Source organism: Grampus griseus (genome assembly GCF_964374135.1).
Source record: "Grampus griseus genome assembly, chromosome: 1".
NCBI classification, from domain to species: Eukaryota; Metazoa; Chordata; class Mammalia; order Artiodactyla; family Delphinidae; genus Grampus; species Grampus griseus.
Window position 1 is genome coordinate 35,748,309 of NC_139017.1, and position 20,251 is coordinate 35,768,559.

At 39.8% G+C, this 20,251-nt stretch overlaps 1 protein-coding gene across 1 annotated transcript in view; it reads right to left on the reverse strand.

Moving 5' to 3' along the window:
• Positions 1–20,251, reverse strand: part of COLGALT2 (collagen beta(1-O)galactosyltransferase 2) — a 134,040-nt gene that overhangs the window by 66,686 nt on the left and 47,103 nt on the right. The window contains exon 2 of the mRNA XM_082655052.1: positions 299–409. Within this exon, the coding sequence (XP_082511178.1) occupies positions 299–312 (14 nt within the window). The 5' untranslated portion in view covers positions 313–409. The remainder of the gene's footprint in view (positions 1–298; positions 410–20,251) is intronic.

Genomic DNA, 20,251 nt, shown 5'->3' on the forward strand with positions numbered 1-20,251 from the left:
TATCCTCAAAGTATGAATAAAAAATATCAATATTTAAAAATATATGCTGCTGTGGTAATTTACTTGAGAACTAATGAGAACCTGAACTTGGCCAGTAGCTGCAGGAGTAAAGAGGAAGAGAGACATGAAGATTTGTCAAAGGAAGAAATGGCAGGTCTTTGTAACTTACTAGACACAGAGATGAAAGACAAGGGAAAGTCACATGTGCCCCCAAGATTGGAAGCCTAACACGGCTGGAAGACTGGTTAAGCGGGGAAGGGTGAATAATGAGTTCACAAAATGTTCTCTTGCTACTCACTCAGGTTCATCCATAGGCCTCCACTCCACATAGTGATAGGCTCTCTGGACATTTTTCAACCACTCCCTGAGTATTTCTGTTGTATTATCCACATTGTGATCAGTGGCTGCCCTGCATGAAAGAAAGCACAACACATTTCAGTTATTATGTCATCCAAAGAAAGAGGGGGAAAACCAAAAGACCCCAGATTAACTGAAAGGAGAATGGCCAGTTCTAGACATTGTGTGTATGAAAATGACTCCCTCATGGTCCAAACTAGACAATGAATTTCTGAAGTGAGAGATGTTGCTTTAAACCATCTCTGTGTCATTAGATCCTTAAGCAGGACTTGGCCAATAGAATCAATAAGTGGTTGTACTAAAATAGTATATACTTAAAATGAATTAAAGTAGAGTTAGGTAACTAATATTCTTGGAAAGTTTCTTGTTTGTTTGAATTTTTAGTTATCCAAGATGTAAACTCTATCTTTTAACTTACATAACAACAACCCTCAATTTAAGCAATTATTCAGAGTTGCATTTTCATTTCAAGTCCAACAAAAATTTTAGCCAGTGCTGCTTTAATCGTATGCACTAGAGGGGAAGGTCACAATAACAGTTCCCAGTATAAAATTCAAAATCCAAGGTATCTTCACCTATCTATTTTGGATTAACTCTACCATCACTTATACACCATAGAGTACCTTCAAAAGTCTTCAAACAATGTTCACAAAACTTGTTTCTGTTCTACCTTGACAGTTTAATAAACTGATCCACTTCAAAAGGAGCTTAACTCACTTATTAAAACAAAAGTATTTTCAAATTTTATCACAAAGCAAACGCATGCTGAGTATAAGATATACATCTAAAACAAAGTTATTCAGAACACCTAAAAATGAACCGATATTCCAGTCAATTGGAAAAGAAAGAAGGAAAGCAGGGATTGTAAACTTGACATCAAATAAGGTAGAATTCAGGCCAAAAAATATTAAACATGACAAAGCAAAATTGTAATTCTACTAATAATGCTAAAGGATATAATTCACATCAAAGATATAATAAATGTGAATATCCATGTACCTTCATATAGCACAGGGGTTGGCAAACTTTTCTTTAAGAACCAGATAGTGACTATTTTAGGCTTGCAGACCATACACTCTCTGTTGCAACTACTTAACTCTGTCATTGTAGCAGTAAAGCAGTCATACACAATACATGAATGAATGAGCATTGCTGTACTCCAATAAAGCTTTATTTACAAAAGTAGGCAACTAGTCTGCTGGTTGTAGTTTGTCAACCCCTGATTTAGCAGAAAGTATAGAAACTGCAAGGAAAAACAAGCACCAATAATAAGAGATGTTAATATACCATTTTCAGTTGAAGAAAGTGCAAATGGGAAAAAAGTAAATATATAGAGGATCTACAGAACACAATAATAGAGGTTATACTTTTTTCTCAAGTGCACATGGAACATTCACAAAAACTGACCAACAATTACATTATGAAGAAAGTCTCTATAAATTGGAATAATATAAACAGCATTCTCTGATCACAATGTCATAAAACTAGAAATTAGTAATAAAATAAAACCCCCAAAATTCCATTAAAAACTCTCTATTAAACAACTATTGAGTGAAATAAGAGCTACAAATCAACTTTATAACTTCTAAATATAAATAATGAAAACACTAGATATCAGAGCTGGGGGATACAATTAAAGCAGTGGTCAGAGAAAAATTCAGTTTTTTTATCCTTAAATCAATAAAAATAAATGAGTTGAACTCCTACTCAAAAAGCTAGAAAAAGAGCAACAACACAAACAAGCATAAAGAAATAAAGACAAAGTCATGAGGTAGAAAACAGAAAAAGAGCAGAACTAATAAACAAAAGAAATGTTACTTTTTTTGAGAACAAAATCAACAAAAGACAATCACTAGTTAATCTAACCAAGACAACACAAAAATTACAAATAAGAAATGACAAAGCTGAGGGGAATATGGCTGATATGGAAGGAATTTTTAAAAAATATCATAAGTGGTCACTTTGTGCAACTCAATGAAAAATAATTTTAAAAACTAGATATAATAGAAGACTTCCTAGCAAGATGCATGTTAGCAAAACTGACTCCATTAGAGAGACAAAACTTAAACAGAACAATTTTCTTGGAAGAAATAAAGAGAAAAACGAAAACACTGGCCCAGGTGGTTTCATAGGGGAATTCTACCAGATATCTTAATAGATTAGATATTTCCAATGTTATGTAGCTTGTTCTCCAGAGCATTAAAAAAAAAAAAAGGGGGGGACTTCCCTGGCAGTCCAATGATTAGGGCTCGGTGCTTTCACTGCTGAGGGGCCTGGGTTCAATCCCTGGTTGGGGAACTAAGATCCCATAAGCCTCATGGCCAAAAAAAAAAAAAAAAAAATCCAAGTCCTTTTAATAATGCAAGTACAATATTGATATCTAAACCTAATAAAGATACACACACACAACTACAGGCCAATATTTTTCAATGAATATGCTGCAAAAATCCTAAAGTATTAGCAAAGAGAATCCAATATCCTATTAAGAAAATATGATATATCATAGCCTAAGATTGTGCAATATAAAGGAAATTCATTAATATAATTCACTATATTAATAGACCTGAAGAAAAATCATATGATTATCTCTGTAAATGCTAAACAGGTCTTTAACAAAATTCAACACCTATTCTTGGTTTTTTAAAACCACACTGAATAAAATTAAAATAGGAAGGGAGGGAGGGCAGGCAAACAGGAAAGAAAGAGTCATGGGAAGATAGAGGTGTCTGAGACTCTTAAAAGGCTTATACTTTATTGGCAATTCAGCAGTTCCTCCGGGGAGGGAAAGCTATTGGCATTATCAGCAGCAGTGGTTCCCTGAGAGCCTTGATAAGAGCAAATGAAGAGATGTGAAAAGTGGTCATGTCCTCCATTTATGTCAATTTCAGTAAATAGGATTTTGTTAAACCCAATCTATAATGGTTTTTGTTTTTCCTACTTGAGCTTTTGGTGGTCACTGCTGCTCCAAAAGTAAAAAATGAAATCTTTAAGAGAGAGAATATTTAGGAATGTTCAAGAGAAAAAACATTGTTAAGCAAAGCATGGTGAAACTCCATGCTACGTAGGGAATAAATTTCTATAAAACACCAAGTAACGTGAAGGTATGCACTTAAGTCACAAGGTATAGAAAAATGAAGGATAGAGGTCTATGACTAATATCTGAAAATCTTATTTCATAAAATGGATATTTGAACGAAAACTATCCTTCTTTAAAACATTATTCAAAAAACAGAAGATCAAGAGGTGATGCCGATGGCCACTTGATCTACTTTCAAGTCTTTTCTGGAAATCAGATTAGAATCAGCTCCTTTCTTCAAAACAAGGTCTAGGAGGGAGAGAGACCCACAGGCCCACCCAGACATTCCATTATCTGGAGGGAAGAGAGGTGATGTGTGTAGCTGACGGTATTGGGGGATACCAGGTAAGTACGTTGGGACAGAGATGGGGGTGTACAAGGAGGTGAGAAAGTGGGCCAGGAAGCAATGTGGGAGAGAGACACGGGCTCCATCCAGTTTGCAACTGTGCCGAGAAGTGTAGCATGTCAGCAAAAATCACATCCACTCTCACACACTGCCACAAGCCACTAATGTCCAGCATGATGGCCAGCATCATAGCCAGGAAGGGCACTAGAATTGTCAAACCACTCATCTCACAGTATGAAGCATGTGTAGAGCAATTCCTGAAACTGGGAATCCACTCCAATGCACATTATTCTTCACTCAAAGTACTATGAGTAAGAGTATGTTAAAACAAAAAAATCTTGACGATAGTGTTAGCCAAAAGTTTTAGGAATTCTAAATTATTCCCAAATTACTTATAAATAGTGTAGGAAAATTTAGATAGCATCTACTTCTTTCCTTGACTGTTGTTTCTTCATTACACAGGATTTATATTCTCTTTGTCCTCCATAGACGTTGATGCATTTCCTCCTAATCATTTTAACAAAGTTAAATTTAACAAAGGTCTCATTGTATGAAATTTACTTTCCTGGAGTACAGACTAAACAACTCCAAACTCTGCCTAAGTATCCACTACTGACAAACATCCAGAGAAATTAGCTGCCTGGTGTATGCAAAGATAGATGTCTCTAATTAAAAGTAGAGGCAGAGATTTTAAATACTGTCCTGATGGAGTTAAAAAATTTCCTGTACAGATACTTCCCCAAATTGTTAAGACTCTCTTTGTTCTCAGGCTTCTGAGGAAATGAGCAAATCCTCCAGCTGTGGTCACAGGTTCATCCACTCTGGCCTTTTATGAGCAGGGCCAGTCTCCTGCACTGTCCCAGAGAACACCAGCCCACTGAGGAAGGCTTACATTCCCCCCTCAAGACCAACTGCCCTGCCTCTCCACTCCCCTGGCAAAGGCAAATAAACAGAAATCCAGGCAGATAATTCTAACTGCTGCCTTTTAATCCCTCTTATGAAAGTGTGTTTCCATTTGAATATGTAATCATGAAAACATGCAGGCGCTTGTCTCTTCAGAGGGTTGGAGAAAGAGATATAGAAAAGGCCCAGATGCAGGCTCCCTGGAGGAAACATGAGGCTTTAGTTAAAGGTTCTATTTTCAGAGTCCTGTAGAAAATGTAACAGTGCAGTGCCTGACCTGCTGTGAGGCTCCACAAGCAACAGGACACAAAGACATGATCCTATACATAGAGAATCCTAAAGATGCCACCAGAAAACTACTAGAGCAAATCAATGAATTTGGTAAAGTAGCAGGATACAAAATTAATGCACAGAAATCTCTTGCATTCCTATATATTAATGATGAAAAACCTGAAAGAAAAATTAAGGAAACACTCCCATTTACCATTGCAACAAAAAGAATAAAATACCTAGGAATAAACCTACCTAAGGAGACAAAAGATCTGTATGCAGAAAACTATAAGACACTGATGAAAGAAATTAAAGAAGATACAAACAGTTGGAGAGATATCCCATGCTCTTGGATTGGAAGAATCAACACTGTGAAAATGACTCAACTACCCAAAGCAATCTACAGATTCAATGCAATCCCTATCAAACTACCAAAGGCATTTTTCACAGAACTTGAACAAAATATTTCACAATTTGTATGGAAACATAAAAGACCCCAAATGGCCAAAGCAATCTTGAGAAAGAAAAACGGAGCTGGAGGAATCAGGCTCCCTGATTTCAGAGTATACTACAAAGCTAGAGTAATCAAGACAGTATGGTACTGGCACAAAAACAGAAAGATAGATAAATGGAACAGGATAGAAAGCCCAGAGATAAACCCATGCACATGTGGTCACCTTATTTTTGATAAAGGAGGCAAGAATATACAATGGAGAAAAGACAGCCTCTTCAATAAGTGGTGCTGGGAAAACTGGACAGCCACGTGTAAAAGAATGAAATTAGAACACTCCCTAACACCACACACAAAAATAAACTCAAAATGGATTAAAGACCTGAATGTAAGGCCAGACACTATCAAACTCTTAGAGGAAAACATAGGAAGAACACTCTATGACATAAATCACAGCAAGATCTTTTTTGACCCACCTCCTAGAGAAATGGAAATAAAAACAAAAATAAATAAATGGGACCTAATGAAACTTAAAAGCTTTTGCACAGCAAAGGAAACAATAAACAAGATGAAAAGACAACCCTCAGAATGGGAGAATATATTGGCAAACGAAGCAACTGACAAAGGATTAATCTCCAAAATTTACAAGCAGCTCATGCAGCTCAATATCAAGAAAACAAACAACCCAATCCAAAAATGGGCAGAAGACCTACAGAGACATTTCTCCAAAGAAGATATACAGATTGCCAACAAACACATGAAAGGATGCTCAACATCACTAATCATTAGAGAAATGCAAGTAAAAACTACAATAAGGTATCACCTCACACCGATCAGAATGGCCATCATCAAAAAATCTACAAACAATAAATGCTGGAGAGGGTGTGGAGAAAACGGAACCCTCTTGCACTGTTGGTTGGAATGTAAATTGATACAGCCACTATGGAGAACAGTATGGAGGTTCCTTAATAAACTAAAAATAGAACTACCACATGACCCAGCAATCCCGCTACTGGGCATATACCCTGAGAAAACCATAATTCAAAAAGAGTCGTACCACAATGTTCACTGCAGCACTATTTACAATAGCCAAGACATGGAAGCAACCTAAATGCCTATCAACAGATGAATGGATAAAGTAGATGTGGCACATATATACAATGGAATATTACTCAGCCATAAAAAGAAATGAAATTGAGTTATTTGTAGTGAGGTGGATGGACCTAGAGTCTGTCATACAGAGTGAAGTAAGTCAGAAATAGAAAAACAAATACCGTATGCTAACACATATATATGCAATCTAAAAAAAAAAAAGGTCATGAAGAACCTAGGGGCAGGATGGGAATAAAGACGCAGACCTACTAGAGAATGGACTTGAGGACACGGGGAGGGGGAAGGGGAAGCTGTGACAAAGTGAGAGAGTGGCATGGACATATATACACTACCAAATGTAAAACAGATAGCTAGTGGGAAGCAGCCACATAGCACAGGGAGATCAGCTCAGTGCTTTGTGACCACCTAGAGGGGTGGGATAGGGAGGGTGGGAGGGAGGGAGACGCAAGAGGGAAGAGATATGGGGATATATGTATACGTATAGCTGTTTCACTTTGCTATAAAGCAGAAACTAACCATTGTAAGGCAATTATACTCCAATAAAGATGTTTAAAAAAAATAAAATAAAATCTTTGTGGCTAAGATGGATATTTCCATCAAGCTAGGACGCTGAGGACACAGCAGGTGTGAACCCCTTCAGGAGAAGCCGAGGGCTCTCTCCCAAACTGACAGCTCCCTCCACTCCCGTGGAAAATGAGTCTGCCATCCTTCTCCCAATCAGATCAGGAAAGGCACCCAGAGAGGTAACGGACATTGCTAAAGGATTCCTTGAAGGAAACAAATGAAGTGAAGATACATCTGGAGAGGTGATTTACAAGTGATTTACAGTGATTAGTGATTTCACTAATCAAACTGGAAAACCAGTGTTTGTGAAAGCACAAGCAAGCACTGGCCAGAGGACCAGGCTCCTGGGAGGCTAAGCCTGTTCAAACTTTGCTTCAATTGTCCCAACCAGAGTAGAATCACATTAAATCACATTAAACCTCTGGCTCCGGCTGACATAGTAAGGAGAGCTCAGATCTTGAGCTGTGCCAATCATCACATAATTAATTTTCTTTGAAGGCCCCATCGGGACAGCAACTTTGCTTTATCTCTAAGGAGCACCAGGACCTGCCAGCCACTAAGAGGTCTCCCTCCTCCACCCTCAGGAGAGCTGTGGCCCTGATACAGCTGTGAGGCTCATGGTTGGTCCCCTCTTTGTCCAATAGTCTTTGCTGGCTTTCTTTGGAGCTAGTACCTGAAATGGAAGAGGTGGCAGATACAGGTGCAACATCCACATGGCCTTAGGGGGGAGGCTAGGCCACTTCTTACCATAAAGCTGCACATCTGCTTTCTCTCTGATTTTGCTTCTAGTTCCTCTTGCCTCTTCCTCTTCCCTAGCTGTGCAAGGCAGCAAAGGCCCATGAGTCTCCGATTCAAAGTCACATTAGGACAGGGGTAAACACATACTGCAAATACAATCAACAGCATGTACAGGGATCTCCTTGGCTCATGAAGTTTTCAGGCCAGCAGGTGCATTGTCACTGTTACAGGGGAAAGCAAGAGACCCTGGAGCAGACCAGTAGACAAACATGTTTGCAGGATGACAGAGCTTTCCTACTTGGCTGTGGCCAAAAATAAAATAGAGGTTTCTTTGGCAACGTCTAAACACGCTGACATTTCTCCCTGTTTTAGAAGGTCAGTTTTCATTCCTCAGCCTTGGCTCCTAAACTAATAGCCAATTTGAAATAATTACAACTGACTCATTTCCTTTTACAAGAACTACTGAGGTTGTGAGGGCTAAACTCACACTGGTAAGTGTGGGGCCACTGGAGCCATATTAAAGATACAGGCTGGTGCCTTGGGAGTCAAGATGGCGGACTAGGAGGACACAGAATTCGTGTCTTCTCACAACTAGGGCACCTACCAGACACCGGTGGGGGACCCCCAGCGACCGGGTAGGATGTGGGATATGGGGGGAGTGAAGGGGGAGGAGAAGTGGAGGCGGGATGGGACTGGCGGCCCTGAGGGGTGGCTGGGGGAGGGGAAGGGATCTCACGCCCGAAGGGGGAAATTGGGGAACCACCGGGAGGGAAGAGGATCAAAAGGGAGCGTGGCCAGGTTTCCCCTGCCCACTTGGGCCCCCAGGAACCTGCTGAGATCCCAGGCCTGATCCTCTGCCCACCTAGGTCCCCTCCAGCCATGCGGGTCCTGAGGGAGTGGGAGGGAGGGAAGGGGGAGCAAAAGTAAAGGCCGGACCTCAGGACCCACACCCCTGAGGGATGGCTGGGGGAGGGGAGGAGTTCCTACACCCAGCAGGACCCACCCACGGTTAGGGGTCCAAAGGGGATGGCGGAGACCCTGGGGGAGACAGTGGGGAGGGCTGCAAAGAAACAGAAGGGAACGCGGTCAGCTCCTTCCCTGTCCACTTAGGCACTGGGGCGCCTGTTGGGCTCCCGGGCCTAATCCTCTGCCCTTGGAGCCTCCCTCCTGCCGCACAAAGCCCGAGCCCCGCCCCTACACCCCCACCCAGGGCCCTACCTCTAGGGAGACCCCCTCCAATGAGCTGGGCCTAAGCCCCACCACACACCCTCACTCAGGACCCTAACTCCCAACTCCAGAACTCCACATTCCAGAGGCCCTCCTTTCCACCTGCTGCCTCTCGCCTTCTGGCCATGTGCTAAGCAGAGGCCCCACCCCAGGCTTGAACGTCGCCCCGCCTAGACCACGCCGCAGGCTCAAACATCACCCCCGACCCGCCTAGGTCCTGCCCCACCCTAAGCCCCTCGCCTGCCTAGTTTCCAACCCTACCTAAACTCCGTCCCCATAGCCAAGTCTTTTTTTTTTTTTCTTTTTTCCTTTTTCCTCTTTTAGACTGGGGTTCTGTTTTACCTTGTTGATTCACTATTGTTGATTCTTTTATAATTTTTATTTTTCCTAATAAATCTTTTATTCTTCTAATTTTATTTTATTCTTTATACTTTGTTACTGTTCTCTCCTTTTGGCTTGTTTCCCCCACTCACAAACTTTTTTTTTTTTTCTTCTGTTGTGGTTTTATTTTAACTTGTTGCAGTTGTTACGATTATGGTTTTATTTTTCCTAATATTATTTGTATCTTTCTAATTCTATTTTGTTTTTTATTCTTTGATATTGTACTAGTCCTTTTTTTCTTTATTCCTTTTTTTTTTTCTTTCCTTTTTTTTACTGCGCCATGAAGCTTGCAGGATCTTGGTTCCCAGGCTGGAGGTCGGGCCCGAGCTCCTGTGGTGGGAGCTCCGAGTCCAAACCGCTGTACTAACAGAGAACCTCAGACCCCAGGGAATATCAATTGGAGTGAAGCCTCCCAGAAGTCCTCATCTCAGCACCAAGACCCAGCTCTATCCAACTGCCTGAAAACTCCAGTACTGGATGTCTCAGGCCAAACAACCAGTAAGGCAGGAATACAGCACCACCCATCAAAAAAAAAAAAAAAAAAGAAACGACAAAAAAATATGTTACAGATGAAGGAGCAAGGTAAAAACCTACAAGACCAAATAAATGAACACGAAATAGACAACCTACCTGAAAAAAAATTCAGAGTAGTAATAGTAAAGATGATTCAAAATCTCAGAAATAGAATGGAGAAAATACAAGAAACATTTAACAAAGATATAGAAGAACTAAAGAGCAAACAAATGGTGATGAACAACACAATAACTGAAATTAAAAATACTCCAGAAGGAATCAGTAACAGAATAACTGAGGCAGAAGAATGGATAAGTGAGCTGGAAGATAAAATGGTGGAAATAACTGCCAGGAAGCAGAATCAAGAAAAAAGAATGAAAATAATTGAGGACAGTCTCAGAGACGTCTGGGAAAACATTACACACACCAACATTTGAATTATAGGGGTCCCAGAGGAAGAAGAGAAAAAGAAAGGGTCTGAGAAAATATTTGAAGAAATTATAGTTGAAAACTTCCCTAAAATGGGAAAGGAAATAGTCAATCAAGCCCAGGAAGCACAGAGAGTATCATACAGGAAAAACCCAAAGAGAAACATGCTGAGACACATATTAATCAAACTATCAAAAATTAAATACAAAGAAAAAATATTAAAAGCAGCAAGGGAAAAACAACAAATAACATACAAGGGAATCCCCATAAGGTTAACAGCTGATTTTTCAGCAGAAACTCTGTAAACCTGAAGAGAGGGCAGGACATATTTAAAGTGATGAAAGGGAAAAGCCTACAACCAAGATTACTCTACCCAGCAAGGATCTCATTCAAATTTGAAGAGAAATTAAAACCTTTACAGATAAGCAAAAGTTAAATGAATCAGCACCACCAAACCAACTTACAAAAAATGCTAAAGGAACTTCTCTAGGCAGGAAACACAAGAGAAGGAAATGACCTGCAATAACAAACCCAAAACGATTAATAAAATGGTAAAAGGAACATACATATCGATAACTACCTTAAATGTAAATGGATTAAATGCTCCAACCAAAAGACATAGACTGGCTGAAATGGATACAAAAACAAGACCCGTATATATGCTGTCTACAAGAGACCCACTTCAGACCTAGGGCCACATAAAGACTGAAAGTGAGGGGATGAAAAACGATATTCCATGCAAATGGAAATCAAAAGAAGGCTGGAGTAGCAATTCTCATATGAGACAAAATAGACTTTAAAAATAAAGGCTATTACAAGAGACAAAGAAGGACACTACATAATGATCAAGGGATCGATCCAAGAAGAGGATATAACACTTGTAAATATTTATGCACCCAACATAGGCACACCTCAATAAATAAAGCAAATGCTAACAGCCATAAAAGGGGAAATCGACAGTAACACAATCATAGTAGGGGACTTTAACACCCCACTTTCACCAATGGACAGATCATCAAAAATGAAAATAAATAAAGAAATACAAGCTTTAACTGATACATTAAACAGGATGGACTTAATTGATATTTATAGGACATTCCATCCAAAAACAACAGAATACACTTTCTTCTCAAGTGCTCATGGAACATTCTCTAGGACAGACCATATCTTGGGTCACAAATCAAGCCTTGGTAAATTTAAGAAAAATGAAATTGTATCAAGTATCTTTTCTAACCACAACGCTATGAGATTAGATATCAATTACAGGAAAAAATCTGTAAAAAATACGAACACATGGAGGCTAAACAATATGCTACTAACCAACCAAGAGATCACTGAAGAAATCAAAGAGGAAATCAAAAAATCCCTCGAAACAAATGACAATGAAAACACAATGACCCAAAACCTATGGGATGCAGCTAAAGCAGTTCTAAGAGGGAACTTTATAGCAATACAATCCTACCTCAAGAAACAAGAAACATCTCAGGGCTTCCCTGGTGGTGCAGTGGTTGAGAGTCTGCCTGCCAATGCAGGGGACATGGGTTCATGCCCCAGTCTGGGAAGATCCCACAAGCCGTGGAGCAGTTGGGCGAGTGAGTCATGGCCGCTGAGCCTGCGCATCTGGAGCCTGTGCTCCACAACGGGAGAGGTCACAACAGTGAGAGGGTCGTGTACCGCAAAAACAAAACAAAACAAAAAGAAACATCTCAAATAAACAACCTAACCTTACACCTAAAGCAATTAGAGAACGAAGAACAACAACAACAACCAAAAAACCCCCAAAGTTAGCAGAAGGAAAGAAACATAAAGATCAGATTCAAATAAATGAAAAAGAAATAAAGGAAATGATAGCAAAGATCAATAAAACTAAAAGCCAGCAACTTGAGAGGATAAACAGAAGTGATAAACCATTAGCTAGACTCATCAAGAAAAAAAGGGAGAAGACTCAAATCAATAGAATTAGAAATGAAAAAGGAGAAGTAACAACTGACACTGCAGAAATACAAAGGATCATGACAGATTACTACAAGCAACTCTGTGCCAATAAAATGGACAACCTGGAAGAAATAGACAAATTCTTAGAAAAGCACAACCTTCTTAGACTGAACCAGGAAGAAATAGAAAATATAAACAAACCAATCACAAGCACTGAAATTGAGACTGTGATTAAAAAATCTTCCAAGAAACAAAAGCCCAGGACCAGATGGCTTCACAGGCAAATTCTATCAAACATTTGGAGAAGAGCTAACACCTATCCTTCTCAAACTCTTCCAAAATATAGCAGAGGGAAGAACACTCTGAAACTCATTCTACGAGGCCACCATCCCCCTGATACCAAAACCAGACAAAGATGTCACAAAAAAAGAAAACTACAGGCCAATATCTCTGATGAACATAGATGCAAAAATCCTCAACACAATATTAGCAAACAGAATCTAATAGCACATTAAAAGGATTATACAGCATGATCAAGTGGGGTTTATCCGAGGAATGCAAGGATTCTTCAATATACGCAAATCAATCAATGTGATAAACCATACTAACAAACTAAAGGATAAAAACCATATGATCATCTCAATAGATGCAGAAAAAGCTTTTCACAAAATTCAACACTTATTTATGATAAACCCTCTCCAGAAAGTAGGCATAGAGGGAAGCTACCTCAACATAATAAAGTCCATATATGACAAACCCACAGCCAACATCATTCTCAATGGTGAAAAACTGAACCCATTTTCTCTAAGATCAGGAACAAGACAAGGTTGCCTACTCTCACCACTATTATTCAACATAGTTTTGGAAGTTTAACCACAGTAATCAGAGAAGAAAAAGAAATTAAAGGAATCCAAATCAGAAAAGAAGAAGTAAAACTCTTACTGTTTGCAGATGACATGATACTACACATACAGAATCCTAAAGATGCTACTAGAAAACTACTAGAGCTAATCAATGAATTTGGTAGAGTAGCAGGAAACAAAATTAATGCATAGAATCTCTTGCATTCCTATACACTAATGATGAAAAATCTGAAAGAGAAATTAAGGAAACACTCCCATTTACTACTGCAACAAAAAGGATAAAACACCTAGGAATAAACTGAGCTAAGAAGACAAAAGACCTGTATGCAGAAAACTATAAGACACTGATGAAAGAAATTAAAGATGATACAAACAGATGGAGGGATATACTATGTTCTTGGATTGGAAGAATCAACATTGTGAAAATGACTATACTACCCAAAGCAATCTACAGATTCAATGCAATCCCTATCAAACTACCATTGGCATTTTTCACAGACTAGAATAAAAAATTTCACAATTTGTATGGAAACACAAAAGACCAAGAACAGCCAAAGCAATCTTGAGAAAGAAAAACGGAGCTGGATGAATCAGGCTCCCGGACGTCAGAATATACTACAAAGCTACAGTAATCAAGACAGTATGGTACTGGCAGAAACACAGAAATATAGATCAATGGAACAGGATAGAAAGCCCAGAGATAAACCCATGCACATATAGTCACCTTATTTTTGATAAAGGAGACAAGAATATACAATGGAGAAAAGACAGCCTCTTCAATAAGCGGTGCTGGGAAAACTGGGTAGCTACAGGTAAAAGAATGAAATTAGAACTCTCCCTAGCAGCATACACAAAAATAAACTCAAAATGGATTAAAGACCTGAATGTAAGGCCAGACACTATCAAACTCATAGAGGAAAACATAGGCAGAATACTCTATGACATAAGTCACAGCAAGGTCCTTTTTGACCCACCTCCTAGAGAAATGGAAATAAAAACAAAAATAAACAAATGGGACCTAATGAAACTTAAAAGCTTTTGCACAGCAAAGGAAACAATAAACAAGATGAAAAGACAACCCTCAGAATGGGAGAAAATATTTGCAAACGAAGCAACAGACAAAGGATTAATCTCCAAAATATACAAGCAGCTCATGCAGCCCAATATCAAAACAACAAACAACCCAATCCAAAAATGGGCAGAAGACCTAAACAGACATTTCTCCAAAGAAGATATACAGATTGCCAACAAACACATGAAAGGATGCTCAACATCACTAATCATCAGAGAAATGCAAATCAAAACTACAATGAGGTATCACCTCACACCGATCAGAATGGCCATCATCAAAAAATCTACAAAAACAAATGCTGGAGAGGGTGTGGAGAAAAGGGAACCCTCTTGCACTGTTGAGAATGTAAACTGATACAGCCACTATGGAGAACAGTATGGAGGTTCTTTAATAAACTAAAAATAGAACTACCACATGACCCAGCAATCCCACTACTGGGCATATACCTTCAGAAAACAATAATTCAAAAGAATCATGTACCACAATGTTCACTGCAGCTCTATTTACAATAGCCAGGACATGGAAGCAACCTAAGTGTCCATCGACAGATGAATGGATAAAGAAGATGTGGCACATATATACAATGGAATATCACTCAGCCATAAAAAGAAATGAAATTGAGTTATTTGTAGTGAGGTGGATGGACCTAGAGTCTGTCATACAGAATGAAGTAAGTCAGAAAGAGAAAAACAAATAGTCTGCTAACACATATATATGGGATCTAAAAAAAAAAAAAAAAGTGGTTCTGATGAACCTAGGGTCAGGAAAGGAATAAAGACACAGACGTAGAGAATGGACTTGAGGACACAGGGAAGGGGAAGGGGAAGCTGGGGCAAAGTGAGAGAGTAGCATTGACATATATATATATATACTACCAAATGTAAAATAGATAGCTAGTGGGAAGCAGCTGCATAGCACAGGGAGATCAGCTTGGTGCTTTGCGACTACCTAGAGGGGTGGGATAAGGAGGGTGGTAGGGAGACGCAAGAGGGAGTGGGTATGGGGATATGCGTATGCATATAGCTGATTCACTTTGTTATACAGCAGAAACTAACTCAACACTGTAAAGCAATTATACTCCAATAAAGATGTTAAAAAAAAAAAAAGATCCAGGCTGGATGTCTCAGCAGGTGGAACACAGATACTGATGACATGGTACTTCTGATCACCTCCATCTGTACTGACCCTCAGGGAATGTTCTTAGCTTCCCTGCCACCCCAGAAAGTCTAGACTTCTGATGCTACAGAACAACAGGACTGCAGTCAGTGGGGCAGGAGGAAAGCAATATTGTGCAGCGATTGATCTTTGCTGCCTTAGAACCTGCAAAATATGCTTCCAAGAGGCTCAAGGGAACTGTGACGGAATGAACAACAAAGTCACCACCTGGAAGATTCACACCATGACCAATGATCTGGCAAAAAATGAAATTTCCAACTTGAGAGAGTTCCACCTCAAAATAAAATTTCACTTTTGGAAGCAACTAGTGAAATTCATCTTCAAGGAAGGGAATGTCATCAAGTCCTCTGTCTCTGCTCTCACGGAAAGCTTCACCAGCAGCTGCTCTGCCAAGGTGGGAAGAGATATGCTTGGCCACTTGGCAAAATGTGACGATAGACTCTTGCCTCTTGGCTACTGTGCAGAGTTGTTTAAAGAACTAGAATCCTTCTGTTGGGTGGAAACTAGCTATAGATACGGTTCAGGATACAAATATGAACTGGGGGCTGGGGATCTCTCCCAACAAAAGCCTTCTCCTAGGTCCTACCAAGTCACTTAGTAGCAATTCTTCCTAATGAACTAAGAAATCAGGAAAACTCACTTCTCATGAAACCGTCCTCACCAACAAATAAATATTTATACTCTCTCAGTATCCTTCCTCAGTATGTACCATTTAATCCCAGAAACAATCATAGGCGTTACACACCTGAAGACTGGGTAAAAGTGATGTAAAAAGAAATGTTAATTCTGAAAATACAATCAACCAAGTAATCAATTTCATTCCTAAAGGGCAGGAAAGAGAAGTGGTTAAAATTTACCGACTGACCCATTAACAGTCAATTCCAAAGCCCAATATCATCTTAATAAAATCAGGATGAACTTAATTAAACATATTACAAATAAGCCATTTCTTGCTACTTTTGATTGTGAGCTCTAGTTTTCCTCTCTTGGTGTTAAGAACCCCTCACCTGTATGTCTTGCACTGTCCCATTTTGAGCCTCATGATTAGCTAGGTAGGCATTCTTTTTATCTCCCCATGTTATAGGTGAGAAGGCTGAGGATGAGAGGTTATGTCTTGCTCAAGCCACACAAATGGTGGGGGTTAGAGCCTGGACTCTTCCTTCAGGCCTTCTGGTGCCCCTCCCAACCCTAGCTCAGACCGTCCCCACCGCACTCACCCACAGAGAGTGGATGCCCACCTGTCAAACTGGAAGGAATTCTCTGCATCGTTAAAGACGTTAATCACCATGACCAATGGGATCATCTCAGTGTGAATGGATGGGAGGAAATAAAATAAGAAAAATGGGAAGATTCATTAGTTCCCTTTAAGCTGTGTTGAAGTTCCCTTCAGCATAATTTTCCTTGGAGTCAAAATCCTTGGAATTCCATGAAAACATCAGTGGCAGTGTCTGAGACAAGATAAGTATGTTTCTTGTTTGCCTACGTACTTTTTCCTGTTTTTCTTCTCCTTTGTCCTTTGTTTATTCTTCTTCCCACTCCTTTTCACCCACTCCTCATTTCCTCTTTTCTCTTCCTTGCTGGATTTTCCAATTCTATTAAGTTTTTAAATTTGTGGGTGTGCCCTGAAGAAATGGAGTTACTGGTGAAATGTTCTCCTGCACGGCCAACGACTAAAGCACCAATACTAGAGAGAGAACACCACAGGATCCAGAAAGGTGTTATTCTCCAGGAGCCCTGAACCTCCCACCCCCACACCTGTAACTACACATCAATTCCCTGCCCATACTCCCAACATTGAACCTGCTCCTGTAATATAATTAACTGGTTCTATGTCTTTCTCCATTACCTGACTCTCTTCCCTGAGGACAGGACTATTCCAGCACCTAACAGATTATTGTGTAAAACAGGCACTAATCACGGGCTTGATGAGTGAATGAATGAACAATTTCAAGAGGACTTTCCCCAGTTCAACCCAAATGCCTACAAAGGCTGAGCACAGATAACATAAAGGAGTGAGCTGACAGTGTGAGAGAAGGACTGTTAAGAATAGACACACGCAGGCCCCATCTGATTGCTGCCATGCTAGAATGTGTGCCCAGAAATGCTAGACTTTCCTATCGTTTCAAGAGAAGCCAGATATCCAGGTTTTAGAGATAAAAGTCTGTTTATAACCTATTAGGCTGAAACGCCACGAATATATTCCAGCATGACAGCGGCTCTCTGGAAACCAGGGACCCAACACAAAGACCACATTATTTCACCTCTTAATAGCCACTGCCCATCCATCCGCACATGTTCAGGGCACACATTTCAGTAATTCAATATTTCATATATGGTTGGGAGGATAGCAGTAATATCACTGCCCTGCTTTCACATACCCAGAAAGCATCTTCAATGACAAAGAAAGATTGACATGCACAGGTTGAGCAAGGTCTAAATAATTCTTTCAGTCAGTCTAATAGCAATAGAGTTGCTATTAGAGAAAAGTAAAAACAATGATACAGGCATGGGCTGACCATACGGGTACACTTCCCACAAATGCCATATGTAACAGCTCTTTGCAGAGCAACTAAGGCCTAATTACTGTTGCCCCCATTTTTAAATAAGAGCTTTATTGAGATACAAGGCACACACCTAACATCATCCTTTTAAAGTGTATAATTCAGTGGTTTTTAGCATATCCATAGAGCTGTGCAGCCATTACTATGATCTAATTTCAGAACATTTTTGTCAGCCCCAAAAGAAGCCCTGTACCTGTTAGCAGCCACTTCCCATCCTCCCCTCTGTCTAGCCCCTGGTAACCACTCTTCTACTTTCTGTCTGTCTCCATGGATTTGACTTTTCTGGACATTGCATATAAATGAAATCATTCAACTGTTGCCTTTTGTGTCCGACTTCTTTCACCTTAGCATAATGTTTTCAAGGTCCATCCACGTTGTAGCATGTATCAGTACTTCATTTCTTTTTATGGCTGAATAATAGTCCATTGTATGGATAGACCGCATTTTGTTCACCCATTGATCAGTTATTAGAGGTTTGTTGTTTCACTTTTTAGTTATTATGAACAATGCTATGAACATTCATGTACAAGTTTTTGTGTCAACCTGCATTTTCATTTCCCTTGGGATTGTTGCCCAAATTTTAAATATTACGGAAAGTCAACAAAATAGATTTTATTTTATTCTCTCCCGTTTATGGGGAATCCACTATGTTCTGGGCACTAAGCTCGGCATTTTCCAGCTATATCTCTAACCCTTATAGTAATTCTCAAGGTAGGTGTTATTATCCTCATTTTACAGGTGAGGAATCTGAGGCTTAGAGACTCTCTCCCAAAGCTTGTTCTCTTTTCACTTCTACTTCATCTCTGATAAGTATTTTTCTTAATTTCTGAAACTTGCAGTTTTCTGTTCCAATGCAACAAAAAGGGCCCCTTTACTCAGCTATATGAATGTCTTGACTGTATATGATAGGAAGAGATGCAACCCAGGAACATGCGGCAGTCAACAAGCATGCAAGTTCTCAGCAGAGAAGCTGGGAAAGGCTACCGATGTAAACAGTTGGTCCTCAGGCCTGGCAGGGCAATGCCCTGGCCAAACACAGAGCATTAAACAACAGGTCATGATGAACTGGGGCCAGGGTCCCCACCGAGAAAGTCACAGCCCAAGGACCGGGCTGGCTAAATGAAGCACGATGGGAGAACTCACCACTAGGATCCAATCTCTGTGTGAAGAAGAAAACTGGCTATCTGGGCTAAAAATGTAAAGAAAAGGTGGGCATTTGGGTGGAGGATCAGAAGAAAGGTGAAAGAAGTGTCTGTGTTCTATACAGAAAGATTTACTTTGATTCACTCATTTCTAGAGAAAACTGTAGTTAAAAACAACAGTAAATATTTCAGTCACCCAGTGAGCCTGAGTTACTTGACACTATTATATAACTAACCACATCCTTAACCAAATAAAAAAGTATCAAGTCGGGAGACACGGCTCTTCTGACAATTAGCTCTCTAATCTTAATTTACTTGAACTCTCTGTGCCTAATTTTCCCACCTGTAAAGTGGAGTAATAACACTGTTGTTCATGCCTAGCTCACTGGGCTATTGTGAGGAGACAACGGCATGTGAAGGAGTTTTTGATAACTTACTTTGAAAACGGGGCTCTCTCTAGCTGTCCCCAACACACACACACACAGCCTCAAATAAGAAATAAGACAGCCTATTAAATAGGCTCTTAAGATGCATGATAAACAAAATTCAACACACGCATTTAAGTCAGAGAAAGCAGAATTATCACAGTCTACCATTATTTAAGAATAAAAAAGCCACGTGCCCATTTAAACACAGAGAAAGGGAAAGAACAGTGTGGCAAAGACTGCTAGTTGTCTCAATATCAGTTTTTCCTCTTCTTCCCTAGTAATAGAAGTTTTTAGTTGAACCCATGACCAACAGCTTTAAGGAGTAGATTGTAAGCACCATGACAGCAGGACATTTGTCTGTTCTGGTCACTGCTCTATGCCTAGCATTTCAAAGAGTGCCTGGCACACAGTAGGTGCTCAACAAATATTTGTTGGATGGTTCCTTTCCCATAAAACTTCTAATAAGAACTGTAAAAATACCTGTACAGTGCTCTCAGTCCAACAGACACCTGTGCATCTCCTATGCACTTCCTCTGTGCCAGGCACCACAGCACCTGCTGGAGAACACAGTTTAATGGAAAATACAGGTGTGCAGATGGTCCCTGACCTAACGATGGCTCCGTTTTACGATGGTGCTAAAGCAATTTGCGTTCAGTAGAAACCATACTTCAAATTCTGAATTTTGATCTCTTCCTGGGCTAGTGAT